Source organism: Pseudophryne corroboree, chromosome 8, assembly GCF_028390025.1.
Source record: "Pseudophryne corroboree isolate aPseCor3 chromosome 8, aPseCor3.hap2, whole genome shotgun sequence".
Classification (NCBI taxonomy): Eukaryota; Metazoa; Chordata; class Amphibia; order Anura; family Myobatrachidae; genus Pseudophryne; species Pseudophryne corroboree.
Genome location: NC_086451.1, coordinates 74,656,086 through 74,679,424, shown reverse-complemented (window position 1 = coordinate 74,679,424; position 23,339 = coordinate 74,656,086). Strand labels below are relative to the sequence as shown.

General features: G+C 49.9%; 1 protein-coding gene across 1 annotated transcript in view; it reads left to right on the top strand.

Annotated features, from left to right (window-relative positions):
* The window catches only part of HMCN2 (hemicentin 2), a 491,624-nt gene that overhangs the window by 218,901 nt on the left and 249,384 nt on the right, over positions 1 to 23,339 (top strand). Inside the window, exons 19-22 of the mRNA XM_063936681.1 lie at positions 3,240 to 3,384; positions 7,980 to 8,092; positions 8,173 to 8,332; positions 8,786 to 8,951. Coding sequence (XP_063792751.1) covers positions 3,240 to 3,384; positions 7,980 to 8,092; positions 8,173 to 8,332; positions 8,786 to 8,951 — 584 coding nt within the window. The remainder of the gene's footprint in view (positions 1 to 3,239; positions 3,385 to 7,979; positions 8,093 to 8,172; positions 8,333 to 8,785; positions 8,952 to 23,339) is intronic.

Below are 23,339 nucleotides of genomic sequence, written 5' to 3'. Positions count from 1 at the left end.
AGGTACGGAGGCAGCGCAACAGCTTGGCTAACGCTGGGAACGCGGAAACCTGGGGACCCGAAACCGCCCTGCCACGGATACCCGTAAGGCCCTGGCTGCGCCGGGGGATAAGGCGGTTGGCAGTATGGGAACTGATGGAAAGCTGGCGCCGGAAGTGACGCGGATTGAAACCCCCCCGAAAAGGAAGAAACATTATGCGGGTGTCCGAAAGCCTGCCCCATCCCGGAGGACCAGACCGACTGGACCACCTGCGGGGTGGAGACTATCGGGGGGAAACTTTGCGAAACTACCGTGGGAAATGGGAATTGCAAGTAAGGCAGGCCCGTACTGCTGGGGGAAGAGAAAGCTGGCAAACCAAGGGTGTTTGTAGCAAAGCCACCCCCCGCCATGGACCGAAAATCCGTGACGGAATGCTGGGCTGGCAAAGACACAGAGGCTGCTGCGGAGCCATGTACCGAAAAGGCCCGCAGCACCTCCAAGTGTCCACCAGATGGCTGCGACTCCCCACCCAGCATGCTGCTAGCAGCTTGCTGAGGTGGATGAGGTGAGCAGCCCTGTCCTAAAATGGCCACCAGAGGGGGAGCCTGACCCAGGAGGGTCTGACTGGTGTCTTGCATACCCCCCCACTGCCCGCTGACCCCCCCAGCTACTGAGGCTATATGATGCCCCCCAGCAGCCAGGGGTGCCTCAGGGGCCCCAAAAGCACCGGGCGCGGGACCCGTGGGGGGTCCACTATGCCCCAGGGTAGCCGCGCCCGCGACCTCCCCAGCGTTATAAACCAGCGCGGCTGGGGGTGCCGAATCCCCGCCGCGCATGTCCCCTGCAGCCACGCCGGCGCCAGCCGCCCCATACCCGCTGATCGCGGGAGAGAAGCGGCTTTCCGGCGCTGCAGCCCCAGCCACCTTCGCGGCCGGGGATGATGAGTCCCCGGCGCTAGGCAGTGATTGTCCTGCGCTGGCGGCCGCCGTGCCCGACCCGCCAGCAGCGGGACGCACGGAGCCGCCAGGCGCTGCATCGGGGGCAGAGACGGGAGGCGCTGACGGAACGGGCACCGTCGCGCCTCCCACCCCGGAGTTCGGAGCCTGGCGTGAGGGGACAGCAGCAGGGCGGCGGAGGCGCACAGCACCCGATGCGGGAGCGGCCCCCGCAAGCCTTAGGGGACGGGATGCTGAGCGCTTAGGTCTGGGCATGGCAGGTGGGGAGGCACACAGATGCAGGAGCAATATAGGAAAGTACAGCAAATGAGTAAAGAAATGAGTATGAGTAAAAGAGGGTATGAGAGAATATAAGAAAAGCGATCAGGGGAAAATAGAGAATGAGAGAGAAACTTGAAAGAAAAGAGAGACAGGCAGGCACAATCAGCTTTTACTTATCCTTCTGGGCTTCCAGACGACAAGAGGAAGCACTCTGGAAGTTTCTACCCTACATGAACTAAACACCTCCCCTACACTCACCGATAGGCTGGCCCTACCCAATTATCACTCACCCAAAACTCTGATCTGCCTAGCAACAATTTGACCTTCTTTAACCAATCACAAAATTGCCAGACTCTTATACAGATATCGTGCCCAGTCAGGCACTCTCCTTATCTTAACAGATATTTATATAACGAACACATATTACACAGCTCTTTACAGAAAAAAAAATTGTCATTCAGAGCTTAATTATTATTATGGAATAATGTAAGAAAAACATTTAATAAAAAAAAAAAAAAAAAAAAACCCAACATACCTCCCAACATTTGCATACGCAAAAACCCTAATACCTGAAGCTGCCTGGTAGGCAGGTAGAGAATGAGGACAGGCAGTTTACTACCTGCCTCCCATCCTGTAACCAGACAGTAAATGGCTGTCACCATGCTAACTGGTAGATGACTGGAGCTTTCCACCGATGAGAGTGATGCATTCTGTACGGGTGTAGTATGATATGTCGGCAGCTGGGATCCGTGCGCCCAGCATAGTGACGCCGGGATCCCGGGCGCTGACATGCCGACAGCTGGGCGAGCGCAAATGAGCCCCTTGCGGTCTCGCTGCGGGCACGGTGGCGTGACTATTTATTCTCCCTCCAGGGGGGTCGTGGACCCCCAAGAAGGAGAATAGTTGTCGGTATGCCGGGTGTCGGGATTCCGGCGCTGGTATACTGAGCGGCGGGATCCCAACAGCCAGCATACTGAATACCACCCTTCTCTACCTGCCTCCTAGCCAGACAGTGAATGGCTGTCAGCCTGCTGATTGGTGGATGGCTGGAGCTGTCCACCAATCAGAGTGCTGACAGACATTCACTCTTTGGAAGCATGTGGAGAATAGTAATAGAGCTGTAGAAGGCGAAAGTTATGATTTGTTTTTTTTATGTATTGCCATGAATAGGTGGGTAGGGGCCCCAGTTCATTGCTTTGCCCAGGAATCCTACAGTGCTGTTAAGACGGACCTGCACTCTCTACGTCCTTATATCATTTTAATATGAGAGTCTTATTTCTGCATTGCTCCCCAACTTTTCAACACCTGTCCACAGCCTCTGCAAACACCAGGACTGAATAAAGGGCCACAAGGGCGTGGGGCTGAAAATGACCACAAGCCTACTATGACTAAGTGGAAGATTTGCTGGACATGTACATTTTATACACTGTCAGCCCCAATGTCTCCTTAAATAAGTAAAAGCAGAAAAATTTAATCATTTTGTGAGAAAAATAGAATTACAATTTAATAGTATGATATATGGCCGACCGCGTGGCCATCTAGGCAGCTAGTCATCATTTGTTCTCATGATGATGGGCATATTTATATGTGAGGCCTGGGGCTGTAATCCCATCCGCTCCATTACTAATCTAGCCCTGGAGAAGCCGCAGTCACCTCTGCGGAAAACCAGGTTTGCAGCGGCTCTGAAGCTAATTTTGCATTGAAGAAGGGCATGCTGAGAGTTGTAGTTTCACATCAGTTATGGAGCCTCAGTATTAGACCAAATATACAGAGAAAAAAACTGCCAGCAGTAAAGGAGTTACTGTGCCGCCGTGCGTTGGCGGATAAGAATCAGTTATTTGGGCATATGAATAAAATGTCACAGTGTAGCGATGTAAAACAATTTTTTTAAATAATCCAATTTGGGCATCTGCAAGGAATCCATTATCTCTCATCCTTCTTTGTAACCTCCCTTTGAAGAGTAAATACAAACAACAGACCCACTGCTGCTGCTGCTAAAGTATTTACATATGTCTTGTAACGTCTCATTTCTTCATCTGCCAGCTGCAGTTCCTCTGGCGTCACTCCATTGATGGAGCAGGTGGCCTGCACATAGAGCCAGCCTTGAGAGAGGATGCTGGGAGCTACGTCTGCGAGCTGTCCAATGCCGCCGGATCAACCAACCACAGCATCCTCCTCCGTGTCCATGGTAAGGACAAACCCCGGCTATCTTTATCCTGCAATGGTGGGAAAATATATTGCAAGCTAAAACTAAACCATTAAGCATGTTTTTTGTTTTGTAAACCTCACAATAATTTGCGTTGGGTACGGGTTACTGGCGCCGGCTATCCTGACGGTCAGTATACCGACCGCAGGATCCCGGCAGCAGAATGCCAGCGGGGTGGGGGGGGGGGGGGGGGAGTGGTGGCGAGTGCAACAAAGCCCCTTGCGGGCTTGGTGGCAATCTGTGCTCGCCACAGGTTCTATTCCCACTCTATGCGTGTCATGGACACCCACAAGCAGCGCCGTAACTACGTGTGTGCCAAGGGGGCTTGGCACACAGCGCAGTTGCCCTGAGGGAGCAACGGCCAGCGGCATGTAATGAGTCAAATTGACTCATTACATGCCGCCTCTGTGTGCGCCGTGCGCGGCTGGAGGGAGAGGAGACCAGCGCCGGGTTCAAGGAGGAGGAGGGAGGGGGAGCAGGGAGCCGCAGCAGCGCTATTTGATTGGTAGTAAGCGCAGCTGCAGCATCCCCCTCTCCTTCTGTATTGGCTGCCCGGTGCTGCTATGGATGCTGGGATGCGGTTCCTTCATCCCAGCATCCATAGCAGCGCCGGGCAGCCAATACAGAAGGAGAGGGGGATGCTGCAGCGGCGCTTACTACCAATCAAATAGCGCTGCTGCGGCTCCCTGCTCCCCCTCCCTCCTCCTCCTTCTCATCTCACTGCCTGCACCGAGAGGGAGATGCCAGCACGAGGAGCCTGTCAGCGGGGAGAAGGTAAGTATATCCCTCTCTCTCTTTCTTTCTCTCTCTCTCTCTCTCTCAGGGGGACACTGTCTGCCGCAATGTGTAAAAAGGGGAACTGGCTGCCGCAATGTATAAAAAGGGGGACTGGCTGCCGCAATGTGTAAAAAGGGGGGGGGTCCTGGCTGCCGCAATGTGTAAAAAGGGGGACTGGCTGCCGCAATGTGTAAAGAGGGGGCCTGGCTGCCGCAATGTGTATAAAGGGGGACTGGCTGCCGCAATGTGTAAAAAGGGGGACTGGCTGCCGTAATTTGTAAAAAGGGGGACTGGCTGCCGTAATGTGTAAAAAGGGGTCCTGGCTGCCCCAATGTATAAAAAGGGGGTCTGGCTGCCGCAATGTGTAAAAGGGTCCTGGCTGCCGCAATGTGTAAAAAGGGGGCCTGGCTGCCGCAATGTGTAAAGAGGGGGCCTGGCTGCCGCAATGTGTAAAAAGGGGGACTGGCTGCCGCAATGTGTAAAAAGGGGTCCTGGCTGCCGCAATGTGTAAAAAGGGGGACTGGCTGCCGTAATGTGTAAAAAGGGGGACTGGCTGCCGTAATGTGTAAAAAGGGGTCCTGGCTGCCGCAATGTATGAAAAGGGGGTCTGGCTGCCGCAATGTGTAAAAAGGGGTCCTGGCTGCCGCAATGTGTAAAATGGGGTCCTGGCTGCCGCAATGTGTAAAAAGGGGGCCTGGCTGCCGCAATGTGTAAAGAGGGGGCCTGGCTGCCGCAATGTGTAAAAAGGGGTCCTGGCTGCCGCAATGTGTAAAAAGGGGTCCTGGCTGCCGCAATATGTAAAATGGGGTCCTGGCTGCCGTAATGTGTAAAAAGGGGGCCTGGCTGCCGCAATGTGTAAAGAGGGGGCCTGGCTGCCGCAATGTGTAAAAAGGGGTCCTGGCTGCCGCAATGTGTAAAAAGGGGGACTGGCTGCCGTAATGTGTAAAAAGGGGGACGCTGTCTGCTGTAATGTATAAAAGGGGCTCTACCTGGTGTAGTGGCGCTACTGTGCAGCGTAATTTGAATAATGTAGACTACTGTGCACCGTAGTATGAATTGCTATTATTTTGTGGCCACGCCCCTTCCCCGCGAAGCCACGCCCCTATAAATATTGCGCGCGCCTACGGCGCGCACTGCCCCTATCTTACATGGGGGGGGGGGGGGGGGCGCCACTGCCGTTTCTTGCACACAGCGCTAAAATGCCTAGTTACGGCACTGCCCACAAGTGTGGGAATAGTCCCTACTAGTCGGCATGCCGACTGTCGGGATTTCGCCCTGGCGGGATGCAGGGGTTGGTACTGTGACCAGTGGTCTCCTGACCGCCGGTCACATAACTACATCCCAATAATTTTGCCAGGACTAGAATGGGTAAAACTCTTGGGACAAGCCGCCCTTTGATCATAATCTTAAAATATATATATTTTTTTTCAGAATTATGTGTCATCTTTAAATACTCTATCACCAGAACAGTATCAGCCATTAGTCAACCTAGGCTCCCATCTAGGCCAGACTGGGCACCAAGGGGCCAAGATTATGCTTACCCGTTTTATGTGTTTATTTTTTTACAGATGAAGGGGTGGAAGGGCACCCATACAGTATTTTGCTTATAGCCCTATGGGCTTATAACCTGGCACTGTTTCTCACATGATAGAGAAGTTTGTTCATCCGTTCGATCATACCTCCCAAACGTCATGATTTTTGAGGGAAAGTCACATTTTTCGGACACCATTCCACCGTCCCAACTGCAGGCCGCAGTGTCCTTAGGTACTGGTGGGATATGGGAGGCCCTCCTCTCGCTGCTCTGCTGAGTCCGCTTAGCGGAACAGCAGTGAACAGATGCTGTCCGCATGCGCACGGCATGTATTCCATGGAGAGAGAGAATCGGGGCATGGCCAAGCAGTTCTCAGAGCTCTGGGCATGCCCTCATAGTGATGAAAATGGGGGGTGTGGCATAAAGCCACAGAATTTCCTGCAAAGCCATGCCTCCTTGCATGAAGCCACACCCACGGCACGAAGGCACAGCCCCTTTCAGTCACCAGCGTGTAGCAAGGTCCCATTTTCTATATGCAAGAAGTTGGGTGGTATGGCTTGATGCATACTTGCCTTCCCTACGGGAATAGTGGGCAGGGCATGATTAAGGGTCTCATGGGCCTAGTGCTGAAAATGTTACAGGGCCTGTACTGAATAGTGGAGCTGTGACCAGTCCTGCCTGGGTGTGGCCAGTGCTGTGCGGGCATGTCCAGTACCGTGTGGATCTGTTTCTCCCCTACACTATCAGCCCCATTGGGTTCAAAATATATATAATAAAATAGAACAACTGCAGCATTTTGTGGGGGGGAAAAAACTAGAAATACAATTTTAATATGATTCATGTCCAGCTAAAAAGTTGACCATCATCATGCTGCAATGCAGATGGGCCTATTTTTATCTGGAGGCCAGGAGCTGTAGCTCCATCTGCCCTATTGTTAATGGGGTCTTGACATTGGGAGGTCTCTCGTAGACTCGTACTCCCTCAAAGAGATGCTATGGGGTCTATTCATGAAGCAGTGAAAAGTGTGGAGAAGTGAGCTAGTGGTGAAGTTACCCATGGCAACCAATCAGTGTTGAGGTAACATTTATAAAATGCATTCTATAAAATTATATGTAGCAGCTGATTGGTTGCCATGGGCAACTTCTCCACTGGCTCACTTCTCCACACTTTTCACTGTTTTATGAATAGACCACTAAGTCTCCAGACAGGAGTGATTATAGAATATACTCCCTGGCAGCTCTGATATGCGGCCGGAGAGAGGAGTCTTGCAGGAGAAAGTGAGGCACAGCTGCTGAGGATTGTAGGGCTGCAGGCTGATTACAGGAGGAAGTAGGACTGTGGCACTGACAGGTAGATGTATTATACTGGCATGGATCGCGCCAGTATTACTCATCCTGCTTTGCCTGTTTACAGAGGGCAAGCAGGAAGCACTAGCAACGAGATGTACGAACATCTAGTCTTCCAGAGTGGGGGAGTGAAAACTGTCCCCTCCGGCGATCCCTGCTGGCTCATTGGGCTCCCTGCCTGCTGTCCCCCGGCTGGCTTATTGGCCATGCGCCAGATATCACATGCAGCCCGGAGCCCGGCAGACACAGCAGCCAAGAGCAGAGTTGTCCCTTCTGTTGTGATGGGGTAACGACATCTGCAGCTGTCGAAATCGATAGTTGCAGATGTTGGAACGGTCAGTGCCACTTTATACATTGCCAGGTGTATCAGTGCACTATCTTAGATATAGCGCCCCCGGTTACCGCTTCCTTCTCATATCGCCAGGTCTTACATCTACCTCTGAGGGGCAGATTTATTAAGCTCGGTGAAGTGATAAAGTGGAAGGTCATAAAGCACCAGCCAGTCAGCTCCTCACTGTCATTTTTCAAACCCAGCCTGTAACAAGGAAGTTAGGAGCTGATTGGCTGGTACTTTATCACTGTGTAATTTATCACTTCACCGGACTTAATAAATCTGCCCCTGAGTCCTGTATGGGCAGGAAGGTTACAGGAGGAAGCGTTTCCTGTTTGACGGTCTCCTATGCACGTTATACAATATATCCTTTCTGGCCAGAACAGTTGTTTGATTGGCTTTAAGGTGATACTCTTTGAAAGGAATTTGTATGGTGCAACTTGTATAACCAATGACTGCCACATAAATTTGGTTTGCAGTGATCGCACAAGCACTTTCATTTACATTTGTTGCCTTCAGAAAAAAATGCTTAATTAAAGAAATAAATGATACTGTATAGTAGCAACATGGATGTTCTTTTACATATCCCCAGTGGCTCCGACCATTGTTTCTGGACCTGCAGAATATATCACTCGAGAGGGCAGAGCTATAACAATACCATGTAATGCCAAAGGACACCCACCACCTATTGTGACATGGGCAAAGGTAACATATTATGTGTATAAAATGTCCATGGTCTATATTGTCTTATTGTCTGAAAATTCATATTACCTCTGTCCTGTCAGGAAGAAGAATTGCTCTCCCCAGACAGCAGCCTTTACCAGGTGAATAGAGATGGGAGCCTTTTGATTCTGCTGCCCTCTAGTGCTGACTCTGGTCAGTACACCTGCACTGCTACAAACCAGGTGGGGGCCACTAGCCGAGTGTCCCACCTCTTAGTGCACAGTAAGTGTCACCTCGTACTATCGCTTATTTCTAGTAGCACAAATAGGAATAAGACATTAGCTTGAGTTTTGCAATCATACCTGTATGGTATAATTTGCACAGTGCTGTATAATACTATTAAATGTTGCTGTTGCTTACTGTCTCAGTGAAAGCTGCTGTATGTGCTAATTAAATTATCAGCTAGGGACAGTTTGCCCATTTGCCATTGTAACATGAGAATTGTTGCTTATCTATATCTGTTATACTTGGCATTTGTTTCAGAACAACTTGAGTTTTTTGTTATCTTTCAAGTGTCTCCCTACTGGAATTCTTCTTAGTGGCAATGGCTTCAGTATGCACATGTTGAAGACAATGAGGGGAAATGTCTGCATCACAGTCTTTTTCAACCGCTCACATTTATTTTTCTTCTAGTCCTGACATCCATGTTGTAATCTCTTTGTCTCTTCTACATAGCAAAGCCTAGGATAAATGTGAACGTGTCTCATGACCCTACTGTCCCAGTCCAAGTGGTGGCAGCGCTGGGAGCAGAGATTGTGCTGTTATGTGAAGTCCAAGGTGTGCCTCTTCCTACTGCTTCTTGGAGGAAAGACTCTTTACCACTGCCCATTGTCTCTGCCAGGTATGCCAGTCTCAGTGCAATCTGAGTTACATGACAGCAGGAGTTGGCAGCGCCAAAAGTGATTGTTAGAGGTGCCCAAATTATACCCCTTTCACTTCACCAATGCCGGATACCACCCAGGAATTGGATATCATGCACACCAGGAAGCTGCTTCCCCTCCCTAGTGATGTCATGCACACCAGCAGGCTGCCTCTCCTCTCTAGTGATGTCATGCACACCAGCAGGCTGCCTCTCCTCTCTAGTGATGTCATGCACACCAGCAGGCTGCCTCTCCTCTCTAGTGATGTCATGCACAGTCCTAGTAATATAATGCACATCAGGAAGCTGCCTCCCCTGCCTAGTGATGTCATGCACTGCAGGAAGTTGCCTCCCTTCCTAGTAATATAATGCACATTGGGAAACTGCCTCCCCTGCCTAGTAATGTCATGCGCACTAGGAAGCTGCCTCCCTCCCTAGAAATATAATGCACATCAGGAAGCTGCCTCCCCTGCCTAGTAATGTCATGCCCACTAAGAAGCTGCCTCCCTCCCTAGTAATATAATGCACATCAGGAAGCTGCCTCCCCTGCCTAGTAATGTCATGCCCACTAAGAAGTTGCCTCCCTCCCTAGTAATATAATGCACATCAGGAAGCTGCCTCCCCTGCCTAGTAATGTCATGTGCACTAGGAAGCTGCCTCCCTCCCTAGTAATATAATGCACATCAGGAAGCTGCCTGCCCTGCCTAGTAATGTCATGCCCACTAAGAAGCTGCCTCCCTCCCTAGTAATATAATGCACATCAGGAAGCTGCCTCCCCTGCCTAGTAATGTCATGTGCACTAGGAAGCTGCCTCCCTCCCTAGAAATATAATGCACATCAGGAAGCTGCCTCTCCTGCCTAGTAATGTCATGCCCACTAAGAAGCTGCCTCCCTCCCTAGTAATATAATGCACATCAGGAAGTTGCCTCCCCTGCCTAGTAATGTCATGCCCACTAAGAAGCTGCCTCCCTCCCTAGTAATATAATGCACATCAGGAAACTGCCTCCCCTGCCTAGTAATGTCATGCCCACTAAGAAGCTGCCTCCCTCCCTAGTAATATAATGCACATCAGGAAGTTGCCTCCCCTGCCTAGTAATGTCATGCCCACTAAGAAGCTGCCTCCCTCCCTAGTAATATAATGCACATCAGGAAGCTGCCTCCCCTGCCTAGTAATGTCATGCCCACTAAGAAGCTGCCTCCCTCCCTAGTAATATAATGCACATCAGGAAGTTGCCTCCCCTGCCTAGTAATGTCATGCCCACTAAGAAGCTGCCTCCCTCCCTAGTAATATAATGCACATCAGGAAGCTGCCTCCCCTGCCTAGTAATGTCATGCCCACTAAGAAGCTGCCTCCCTCCCTAGTAATATAATGCACATCAGGAAGTTGCCTCCCCTGCCTAGTAATGTCATGCCCACTAAGAAGCTGCCTCCCTCCCTAGTAATATAATGCACATCAGGAAGCTGCCTCCCCTGCCTAGTAATGTCATGCCCACTAAGAAGCTGCCTCCCTCCCTAGTAATATAATGCACATCAGGAAGCTGCCTCCCCTGTCTAGTGATGTCATGCCCACTAAGAAGCTGCCTCCCTCCCTAGTAATATAATGCACATCAGGAAACTGCCTCCCCTGCCTAGTAATGTCATGCGCACTAAGAAGCTGCCTCCCTCCCTAGAAATATAATGCACATCAGGAAGCTGCCTCCCCTGCCTAGTAATGTCATGCCCACTAAGAAGCTGCCTCCCTCCCTAGTAATATAATGCACATCAGGAAGCTGCCTCCCCTGCCTAGTAATGTCATGCCCACTAAGAAGCTGCCTCCCTCCCTAGTAATATAATGCACATCAGGAAGCTGCCTCCCCTGCCTAGTAATGTCATGCCCACTAAGAAGCTGCCTCCCTCCCTAGTAATATAATGCACATCAGGAAGCTGCCTCCCTCCCTAGTAATATAATGCACATCAGGATGCTGCCTCCCCTGTCTAGTGATGTCATGCATTGCAGGAAACTGCCTCCCCTCTCTTGTGATGGCATGCACACCAGGAAGCTGCATCTCTTCATTAACCTAATCCAGCAAAGTGCAGCAGTGTAATCACTGTTGTCAGCGACACTCCTCAATAGAGAGAAATAAAGTTATATTAGCAGCTGTAGAATAAATGGAAATGGCAAATGAATATTTATAAAAATAAACATATAATGTGCATTTATAAAATTCAGTAAAATACATTATATAAATGCAGCCAGACATTGCAATCCTTTTGACTTACATGTGTACAGGGCCCCATACGCTACAGCGACATGTCGGACCCTCATGTCGCACAAGATTTCCCTTGAACCGCCCGGCAGCCTCCCGGGTGTCAGGATTGCATAAGATGCATCGTATGCAGTCCTTTTGCATACGATGCATCTTATGCAATCCCAGCCATGCCTGCGGGAACCGACATATCACGAGTGCAGCACTAACGATCTAGGAGCTCTGATCCGATGCTCACGGGACCGCACATCGGATCGGATGTAAAACACATTTCCACTTTTCATCCGATTTATCGGCCCGAAAGGTTGAAATCGGATGAAATCGGGCATTATCGTTGTAGTGTATGGGGTCATTTACACGTGTATGGTGTGATGTGTTGGAGGAAAAGTGTAATGATATACTGTATGTGGCTTTATAATATCCATGTTATCTCTGCCAGATAAATGTCTGTGGGATATGTCCTGGTTAATCTCATCCTGCTGAGGGAATGCAGATCAGCAGCGGATTATCTTCTGAGTTCTCTAGGAATCTTGTTACAGTTTATACCTAACACCTGATTAATAGGCCTGGTCACATTTTACATACAGTACAGATTATTATGGCTTGTGCAATCTAACAGCTTCTTACAGACATCACAGCGCTGGAGATTCAGAACTCAAGTGATTTTATGGATTTTGTGTTTTTAATTAGTTTCTATGGTATTTGTCTTCCTGTTCGCCTCTGCCAGCGGGATGCAAATCAATTATTTTCTAAGTAGTGATTTGATGACAGCAATTAGAGTACCTTCATTTTAATCAACACAAAGGGGCATAGTTAATTATTATTCTTTATTACCAGTTATTTATACAGCGCACACATATTCCGCAGCGCTTTACAGAGAATATTTGGCCATTCACATCAGTCCCTGCCCCAGTGGAGTTTACAGTCTATGTTCCCTGCCACATGTACACGCACACACAGGGCCGGCTCCAGGCATGTTCGACTCGAGCGCCTGCGCAGCGCGCCACCCTTAATGTTGAAGCCTGGAGCCGGCCCTCTCCTGTAGCCTACAGCAGCTGTCCGTCCCGGCCCGCCTCCTGTCACGGGGAGTGCTGTAGGCGGTCCTATGCTAATGTGAGCTGTGCGCGCTGTGCGGCGCCGGCATCTTACGTCACATGCTGGCACAGCAAAGCTCGCACAGATCACTTTCAGACGTCGGTGCCGCACAGTGCGCACAGATCACTTTAGCATAGGACTCCCCCTCCCTCATCGCCGGCACTGCAGGTACTGTGGGGGCATATCTGGCACTATGGGAACATTTGTGTATGTGGCACTGTGGGGGCATTTATGTATGTGCACTGTGGGGGCATTTATGTATGTGGCACTGTGGGGGCATATATGTATGTGGCACTGTGGGGGCATATACTGTATGTATCTGGCACTGTGGGGGCATTTATGTATCTGGCACTGTGGGCACATATGTATCTGGCACTGTGGGGGCATTTATGTATTTGGCACTGTGGGCATATATGTATCTGGCACTGTGAGGACATGTGTATCTGACACTGCTGGGGGGAATATCATGTGTAGCTAGCACGGCTGGAGGGCATATCATGTAGTGTTCCCGCTAGGCGTCTGTGGCTAGGCAATGTGTCTCAATGCAATACCTGGTGCAATGTGTCTCAGTGCTCTACCTGGCATAAAGTGTATAACGTGCTCTGCCTGGCGCAAAGTGTATAAGTGCTCTACCTGGTGCAATGTGTATTATGTGCTCTACCTGTCGCAGTGTGTATAGGAGGTTCTACCTGGTTCAATGTGTATTAGCTGCACTTCTGTTTGGTGTAATGCGAATTGCCACTCTTATGTGGCCACACCCCTTCACCACGAAGCAACGCCCCTAAATTTTTGCTGCGCGGCCTGTCCATGCTTTAGCATGTAGGAAGGGGAGCACCAAGCATTACAGTGTGTACATAATTTTGCCCTTCTAACTTAAAAATATGCCCACCCGAATGAAAAATGTGCCCTCCCTGTGATCAGCACCCTGCCCTAAAAAATCCTAGAGTGAACACTATCATGTGTAGCTGGCACTGCTGGGGGACATATCATGTGTAGCTGGCACTGCTGGGGGGCACATCATGTGTAGCGGGCACTGCTGCGGGGCATATCATGTGTAGCTGACACTGCTGGGGGTCATGTCATGTCTATCTGGCACTGCTGGGGGGCATATCATGTCTATCTGGCACTGCACTACTGTAGACATTATGTGTAACTGGCACTACATTGGAGACATTATGTGTATCTGCCACTATATTGGAGACATTATGTGTATCTGGCACTATACTGGAGACATTATTGTAAGGAACACTACTGTGGCTGTTATGTGTAAAGCTGCTAATTGTGTGCGTAGATGGGGTGTGAAAATATATTTATTTATAGTTTGATAATATGAATTTGCGAGGCCACGCCCACTTTCCCAGGACTCTGTAGTTTAGAATTCAACTCTGGCGCGTTTCATCTTATCCATAAGACTTTTCAAAGCTTTGTTGCTGCTACTTCTGCAGATCCTCATACTCACCAGGATACTGTTACGTTCTCTGTGCTCCGAACGTAAAATACTGAGTGGGTGAGTCCCAAGTACAGGAACGTGACGCTGAAATAAGGACAAAGTAAAGCAGTACCCCTAGGACCCTAACTCCGTTGTTCCACCCACGTGGTCAGTCTACGCCTGCGAGACTATGTGTTCTTGGGCCCACGGCAGCCGCGTTTGAAGGGCGGATTAGGTCTGCCCAACTCCGTTGCCCCCCCGGTCTTAATATGCGACAAGGCGTAAACTGAGACTGGATGGGAACAAGTGGACCTATAACTAAACAAAACACAGAGCTAGGGGTTACTACGGAACAAAAAACTAAACGTATTTGCGGCACGGCCGCCAAAGGAAAAAGGCAACAAAGGTACGCTGTCCACACCCTACACAGCACCGCCGTGTACCGGGGAGGACAGCTGGGGCGGAGACCTCCGCAAAAGCACCAGCAACAAATATAACGAAAATACTACGGCCTAGGCCGCGAGATGCGGCAACCGCCGCTACTCACAACACCGGGGGAAACAACCGCAGGTGAACGAGAATCCCGAGATCACCGGTTTCCACTGACAGGAGGGCTGGATGGACCCCAATGACAGGCCTCTGAACACCTGAACACAGGACCACTGGAACGAGGTTGACCGGATAACTGAACACCAGACAGGGAATTCTCCAGAGCAGAAACAGCTCACAGGAAGCTATCACCGGCGTCTGTGTAGGGCACTGAGGGAGAATATAACAGGAATCTGCACCAATAGCTGCGGAGACCCTAATTTGATAATGTCTTGCAGCTGCCCTGCTGCACGACCACAAGCTGATAATTTGCAATTACTTATATGGCAATAGGGAACGCGGTCCGCCTGTGGCGTCCCCGTTGCCAAGGACCCGGTGGCTCGGAGCGCTCAGCGTACTGGCATTGCCAGGCGCTGAGTGGGGAGCAAGAGGAGGCGCGGCGGACGTGATGCGCGAGCCGCCGCCCTTAACAGTACCTCCCCCTTGAGGAGGGGTCAAAGAACCCCTAAATCCGGGTTTATGAGGAAATTCCTGAAAAAACAACCTCCTAAGCCTAGGGGCATGCAAATCCTTGTCCAGGATCCTCTGGGCCGTACCCCCTCCAATGAACCAAAAAATAGAGCCGACCACGAGAAAATTTAGAATCTAAGACCTTCTCCACTAGGAATTCTTGTTGACCCTGAACATCCACCGGAGGTCTACACTGGACAATTTTCCGAGGAAATCTCCTGGAAAGGACATAAGGCTTCAATAGAGAACAACGGAAAGTGTTGCCGATCTTAAGTGACTTTGGCAACCGTAGCCGAAAAGCCACTGGATTGACTTTTCTGACAATAAGGAACGGTCCAATAAATCTGGGTCCCAATCTAGCTGAGGGTTGTCGGAGCTTGATGTTGCGGGTTGACAACCACACCTTATCCCCTACTTTAAATGTGCATGGGCTTCGGAACCTATCAGACAAAAAAATTCTCCCGAAAAGCAGCCTTCTTAAGGGCAAGGTGTACTTTTCTCCAAATAACTCTGAGACGGGAGGTTAAGGTCAAAGAAGAAGCTGGACAATGGGGAGTAAAGGAATTGGCTCTAGGGTGAAAGCCCAGGACCGAAAAGAACGGAGACTCCTTGGTGGATGAATGGCAAGCATTATTGTAGGCGAACTCGGCCAGAGGAAGAAAATCTGACCAATCGTTCTGAAGTTTGGCAGTATAAAGCCGTAAATATTGTTTTAGTGAGTGATTAACACGTTCAGTCTGCCCGTTAGACTGTGGACGGTATCCAGATGTTAAACAGAGTTTCATGTTTAACGAGGCACAAAAACGCTTCCAAAAACGGGCAATAAACTGTGGTCTCCGATCTGAGACTATATCCACGGGTAAACCATGAAGCCTGAAAACATGGCGGAGGAAAAGAACTGCCAAAACTTGAGCGGAGGGTAATCGGGGTAAAGCAATGAAGTGGGCCATTTTGCTAAAACGGTCCACAACTACCCAAATCACCTGGAACCCGGATGAAAGAGGGAGATCCACCACGAAATCCATGGAAATGTGTGACCATGGCCTGAGTGGAATTGCGAGAGGCATGAGTTGCCCGACCGGCAAGGATCGGGACACTTTGTGCTTAGCACAATCTTGACAAGAAAGGACAAATTCCCTAACATCCTTAGAAAGATTAGGCCACCACACCGAGCGAGAGATTAACTCCAAGGTCTTAGCAATACCAGGATGGCCAGCAACCTTACTCTCATGAAACTCTGCGAGGACACTGCCCCTCAAGAACTCGGGAACGAGGAGACAACCAACAGGAGTATTACTGGGAGCCTGCTGCTGAACCTGGACAAGCTGTGTGAACAAATCCTGCGTGAGGCCGGCCCGGATGACGGATGTTGAAACAATGGGAGTTGCGGAAGAGTGGTTATTGTGAGCCGGAAGAAAACAACGTGACAGGGCATCGGCCTTGGTGTTCTTAGAACCGGGCCTGTAGGTGATGATGAACTTGAATCGTGTGAAAAACAGCGCCCAACGCGCCTGCCGAGCATTTAGCCGTTTAGCTGATTCAATATACTGTAGATTCTTGTGGTCAGTGAATACCGTAATGGTATGCTTAGCTCCTTCAAGGCATTGCCTCCATTCCTCAAAAGCCCATTTGACTGCCAGCAATTCTCGATTACCAACATAGTTGGATTCAGCAGAGGAGAATTTCCTGGACATGAAGGCACAAGGGTGTAACACCAGAGATATGGGGTCTTCCTGAGAAAGAATGGCTCCCACTCCAACCTCTGAGGCGTCTACCTCGACAATAAAGGGAAGATCAGGGTTGGGATGTCTGAGAACTGGAGCTGAGACAAAGGCCTGTTTTAGGGCCCGGAAGGCAGACTTGGCTTAAGGGCGACCAGTTGGAAGGATCAGCTCCTTTTCTTGTTAACGCCACAATAGGAGCAACTAAATCTGAAAAGGCATGAATAAAGCGCCTATAATAATTAGCAAAACCCAAAAACCGCTGGATAGCCCTCAAGTTAGTGGGTTGCGCCCAACTTAGGATGGCCTGGAGTTTATTAGGTTCCATATAAAACCCTTTAGGAGAAATAATATACCCCAAAAAGGACACCTCAGTGATGTGGAAATCACATTTCTCCAATTTAGTGTACAAATGGTTCTCCCATAACCTTTGAAGCACATGCCGCACATGGACAACATGCTGTTCCGGAGACTCTGAGTAAATCAAAATGTCGTCCAAATAAACGACCACGAACTTCCCTAAAAACTGCGGAAGACGTCGTTAATAAGATCCTGAAAGACCGCAGGAGCGTTAGACAGACCGAACGGCATCACAAGATATTCGTAATGTCCGGACTGAGTACTGAAAGCCGTCTTCCACTCATCCCTAGATCTTATTCGGATGAGGTTGTACGCTCCTCTGAGATCGATTTTGGAGAAAATAACCGCAGTGCGGAGCTGATCAAACAACACCGAAATCAACGGCAAGGGGTAGGTGTTTTTAATAGAAATCTTATTCAAGGCTCGATAATCTATGCACGGCCTTAGAGATCCGTCTTTTCTCTATCGTCCTAGTGGATGCTGGGGTTCCTGAAAGGACCATGGGGAATAGCGGCTCCGCAGGAGACAGGGCACAAAAAGTAAAGCTTTATGATCAGGTGGTGTGTACTGGCTCCTCCCCCTATGACCCTCCTCCAAGCCTCAGTTAGGTTTTTGTGCCCGTCCGAGAAGGGTGCAATCTAGGTGGCTCTCCTAAAGAGCTGCTTAGAAAAGTTTAGCTTAGGTTTTTTATTTTACAGTGAGTCCTGCTGGCAACAGGATCACTGCAACGAGGGACTTAGGGGAGAAGAAGTGAACTCACCTGCGTGCAGGATGGATTGGCTTCTTTGGCTACTGGACATTAGCTCCAGAGGGACGATCACAGGTACAGCCTGGATGGTCACCGGAGCCTCGCCGCCGGCACCCTTGCAGATGCTGAAAAGAGAAGAAGGTCCAGAATCGGCGGCAGAAGACTCCTCAGTCTTCTTAAGGTAGCGCACAGCACTGCAGCTGTGCGCCATTGCTCTCAGCACACTTCACACGGCAGTCACTGAGGGTGCAGGGCGCTGGGGGGGGGCGCCCTGGGAAGCAATGTAAACCTATTTTTTGGCATAAAATACCTCACATATAGCCTCCGGGGGCTATATGGAGATATTTAACCCCTGCCAGAATCCGTTAAAGAGCGGGAGACGAGCCCGCCGAAAAAGGGGCGGGGCCTATCTCCTCAGCACACAGCGCCATTTTCCTCACACAGCTCCGCTGGTCAGGAAGGCTCCCAGGCTCTCCCCTGCACTGCACTACAGAAACAGGGTAAAACAAGAGAGGGGGGGCAAAATTGTGGCAAAATTATATATATTAAAGCAGCTATATAGGGAGCACTTATTATAAGGCTATCCCTGTCATATATAGCGCTTTTGGTGTGTGCTGGCAAACTCTCCCTCTGTCTCCCCAAAGGGCTAGTGGGGTCCTGTCTTCTTTAAGAGCATTCCCTGTGTGTCTGCTGTGTGTCGGTACGTGTGTGTCGACATGTATGAGGACGATATTGGTGTGGAGGCGGAGCAATTGCCAAATATGGGGATGTCACCCCCTAGGGAGTCGACACCAGAATGGATGGCTTTATTTATGGAATTACGGGATAGTGTCAACACGCTAAAGCAGTCGTTTGACGACATGAGACGGCCGGACAATCAATCAGCACCTGTCCAGGCGCCTCAAACACCGTCAGGGGCTGTAAAACGCCCGTTACCTCAGTCGGTCGACACGGACCCAGACACAGGCACTGATTCCAGTGGCGACGGTGACGAATCAACCGTATTTTCCAGTAGGGCCACACGTTATATGATTTTGGCAATGAAGGAGGCGTTACATATTGCTGATACTACAGGTACCACAAAACAGGGTATTATGTGGGGTGTGAAAAAACTACCTATAGTTTTTCCTGAATCAGATGAATTAAATGAGGTGTGTGATGAAGCGTGGGTTGCCCCCGATAAAAAACTGCTAATTTCAAAGAAGTTATTGGCTTTATACCCTTTCCCGCCAGAGGTTAGGGCGCGCTGGGAAACACCTCCTAGGGTGGACAAGGCGCTCACACGCTTATCAAAACAAGTGGCGTTACCCTCTCCTGAGACGGCCGCACTTAAAGATCCAGCAGATAGGAGGATGGAAAATATCCAAAAAAGTATATACACACATACAGGTGTTATACTACGACCAGCTATAGCGACAGCCTGGATGTGCAGTGCTGGGGTAGCTTGGTCAGAGTCCCTGATTGAAAATATTGATACCCTGGATAGGGACAATGTTTTACTGTCTTTAGAGCAAATAAAGGATGCGTTTCTTTATATGCGTGATGCACCGAGGGATATTTGCACACTGGCATCACAGGTAAGTGCTATGTCCATTTCGGCCAGAAGAAGTTTATGGACGCGACAGTGGTCAGGTGATGCGGACTCAAAACGGCATATGGAAGTTTTGCCGTATAAAGGGGAGGAGTTATTTGGTGTTGGTCTATCGGATTTGGTGGCCACGGCTACAGCCGGGAAATCCACCTTTTTACCTCAAGTCACTCCCCAACAGAAAAAGACACCGACTTTTCAGCCGCAGCCCTTTCGTTACTTTAAAAACAAGAGAGCAAAGGGATATTCATATCTGCCACGAGGCAGAGGAAAGGGGAAGAGACTGCAACAGGCAGCTCCTTCCCAGGAACAGAAGCCCTCCCCCGCTTCTACAAAAGCCTCAGCATGACGCTGGGGCTTCTCAAGCGGACTCGGGGGCGGTGAGGGGTCGTCTCAAGAATTTCAGCGCGCAGTGGGCTCACTCGCAGGTGGATCCCTGGATCCTGCAGATAATATCTCAGGGTTACAGGTTGGAACTAGAGACGTCTCCACCTCGCCGTTTCCTGAAGTCTGCTTTACCAACGTCCCCCTCCGACAGGGTGACGGTCTTGGAAGCCATTCACAAGCTGTACTCTCAGCAGGTGATAGTCAAGGTACCCCTTTTACAACAAGGAAAGGGGTATTATTCCACTCTATTTGTGGTACCGAAGCCGGATGGCTCGGTAAGACCTATTCTAAATCTGAAATCCTTGAACCTGTACATAAAAAAGTTCAAGTTCAAGATGGAGTCACTCAGAGCGGTGATAGCGAACCTGGAAGAAGGGGACTTTATGGTATCCTTGGACATCAAGGATGCGTATCTCCACGTTCAAATTTACCCCTCACACCAGGGGTACCTCAGGTTCGTCGTACAGAACTGTCACTATCAGTTTCAGACGCTGCCGTTTGGATTGTCCACGGCACCTCGGGTCTTTACCAAGGTAATGGCCGAGATGATGATTCTTCTTCGAAGAAAAGGCGTATTAATTATCCCATACTTGGACGATCTCCTAATAAGGGCAAGGTCCAGAGAACAGCTAGAGATGGGACTAGCACTGTCTCAAGAAGTGCTAAAGCAGCACGGGTGGATTCTGAATATTCCAAAATCCCAGTTAATTCCGACAACACGTCTGCTGTTCTTAGGGATGATTCTGGACACGGTTCAGAAAAAGGTTTTTCTCCCGGAGGAAAAAGCCAAGAATTATCCGAACTTGTCAGGAACCTCCTAAAACCAGGAAAGGTGTCTGTACATCAATGCACAAGAGTCCTGGGAAAAATGGTGGCTTCTTACGAAGCAATTCCATTCGGCAGATTCCACGCAAGAGTTTTCCAGAGGGATCTGCTGGACAAATGGTCAGGGTCGCATCTTCAGATGCACCAGCGGATAACCCTGTCTCCAAGGACAAGGGTATCTCTTCTGTGGTGGTTGCAGAGTGCTCATCTATTGGAGGGCCGCAGATTCGGCATACAGGATTGGATCCTGGTGACCACGGACGCCAGCCTGAGAGGCTGGGGAGCAGTCACACAAGGAAGAAACTTCCAGGGCGTGTGGTCGAGCCTGGAAACGTCTCTTCACATAAACATTCTGGAACTAAGAGCAATCTACAATGCTCTAAGCCAGGCAGAACCTCTGCTTCAAGGAAAACCGGTGTTGATCCAGTCGGACAACATCACGGCAGTCGCCCATGTAAACAGACAGGGCGGCACAAGAAGCAGGAGTGCAATGGCAGAAGCTGCAAGGATTCTTCGCTGGGCGGAGAATCATGTGATAGCACTGTCAGCAGTGTTCATCCCGGGAGTGGACAACTGGGAAGCAGACTTCCTCAGCAGACACGACCTTCACCCGGGAGAGTGGGGACTTCATCCAGAAGTTTTCCACATGCTTGTAACCCGTTGGGAAAGACCAATGGTGGACATGATGGCGTCTCGCCTCAACAAAAAACTGGACAGGTATTGCGCCAGGTCAAGAGATCCGCAGGCAATAGCTGTGGACGCGCTGGTAACGCCTTGGGTGTACCAGTCGGTGTATGTGTTTCCTCCTCTGCCTCTCATACCAAAAGTATTGAGAATTATACGGCAAAGAGGCGTAAGAACGATACTAGTGGCTCCGGATTGGCCAAGAAGGACTTGGTACCCGGAACTTCAAGAGATGATCACGGAGGATCCGTGGCCTCTACCTCTGAGAAGGGACCTGCTTCAGCAGGGTCCCTGTCTGTTTCAAGACTTACCGCGGCTGCTTTTGACGGCATGGCGGTTGAACGCCGGATCCTAAAGGGAAAAGGCATTCCGGAAGAAGTCATTCCTACCTTGATTAAAGCAAGGAAGGAAGTAACCGCGCAACATTATCACCGCATTTGGCGAAAATATGTTGCGTGGTGCGAGGATCGGAGTGCTCCGACGGAGGAATTTCAACTGGGTCGATTCCTACATTTCCTGCAATCAGGATTGTCTATGGGTCTCAAATTGGGATCTATTAAGGTTCAAATTTCGGCCCTGTCGATTTTCTTCCAGAAGAAATATCTCACATGGAAAGTGACCATGCTACTAGCCCTGGCTTCGGCCAGGAGAGTGTCAGAACTGGCAGCTTTATCTTACAAAAGCCCATATCTGATTTTCCATTCGGACAGGGCAGAACTGCGGACTCGTCCGCATTTTCTCCCTAAGGTGGTGTCAGCATTTCATCTGAACCAGCCTATTGTAGTGCCTGCGGCTACAAGCGACTTGGAGGACTCCAAGTTGTTGGACGTTGTCAGAGCTTTAAAAATATACATTTCAAGGACAGCTGGAGTCAGGAAATCTGACTCACTGTTTATACTATATGCTCCCAACAAGTTGGGCGCTCCTGCGTCTAAGCAGACTATTGCGCGCTGGATTTGTAGTACGATTCAGCTTGCACATTCTGTGGCAGGCCTGCCACAGCCAAAATCGGTAAATGCCCACTCCACAAGGAAGGTGGGTTCTTCTTGGGCGGCTGCCCGAGGGGTCTCGGCATTACAACTCTGCCGAGCGGCTACGTGGTCGGGGGAGAACACGTTTGTAAAATTCTACAAATTTGATACCCTGGCTAAGGAGGACCTGGAGTTCTCTCATTCGGTGCTGCAGAGTCATCCGCACTCTCCCGCCCGTTTGGGAGCTTTGGTATAATCCCCATGGTCCTTTCAGGAACCCCAGCATCCACTAGGACGATAGAGAAAATAAGAATTTACTTACCGATAATTCTATTTCTCGGAGTCCGTAGTGGATGCTGGGCGCCCATCCCAAGTGCGGATTATCTGCAATAATTGTACATAGTTATTGTTACCTAAATCGGGTTATTGTTGTAGGGAGCCATCTTTCAGAGGCTCCTCTGTTATCATACTGTTAACTGGGTTTAGATCACAGGTTGTACGGTGTGATTGGTGTGGCTGGTATGAGTCTTACCCGGGATTCATAAATCCTTCCTTATTGTGTACGCTCGTCCGGGCACAGTATCCTAACTGAGGCTTGGAGGAGGGTCATAGGGGGAGGAGCCAGTACACACCACCTGATCATAAAGCTTTACTTTTTGTGCCCTGTCTCCTGCGGAGCCGCTATTCCCCATGGTCCTTTCAGGAACCCCAGCATCCACTACGGACTCCGAGAAATAGAATTATCGGTAAGTAAATTCTTATTTTTTTTCTTCTTAAACAAAAAACCCCCCTGCACTTAGCGGGGATTTCGAGGGCCTAATAAATCCCTTCTTCAGGCTTTCCTGCACGTAATCATCCATGGCCTTGGTCTCTGGGCCAGATAGTGCATAAAGTCTCCCTTTTGGCAGAGTGGCACCAGAGACAAGGTCAATGGTGCAGTCATATGACCGGTGGGGTGGCCGGATATCAGCGTTACCCTTAGAAAAAACATCAGCAAAATCCTGATATACCGAGGGTATGTGTTCCGGAGTGACAGCCGCGACTCGGACTGGACGAGAAATACATCCCTTGACACAGAAGGAACCCCACCGGTAAATTTCCCCAGACCGCCAATCTATGGTGGGATTATGAAGGACAAGACAGGGGTGACCTAAGACGACAGGCACAGCCGGACAATGGGTGAGATAAAACTCAATCTTTTCGGAATGTAAGGCCCCCACTGTCAGTTGTACTGGAGGGGTCCGATGAGTAATTACC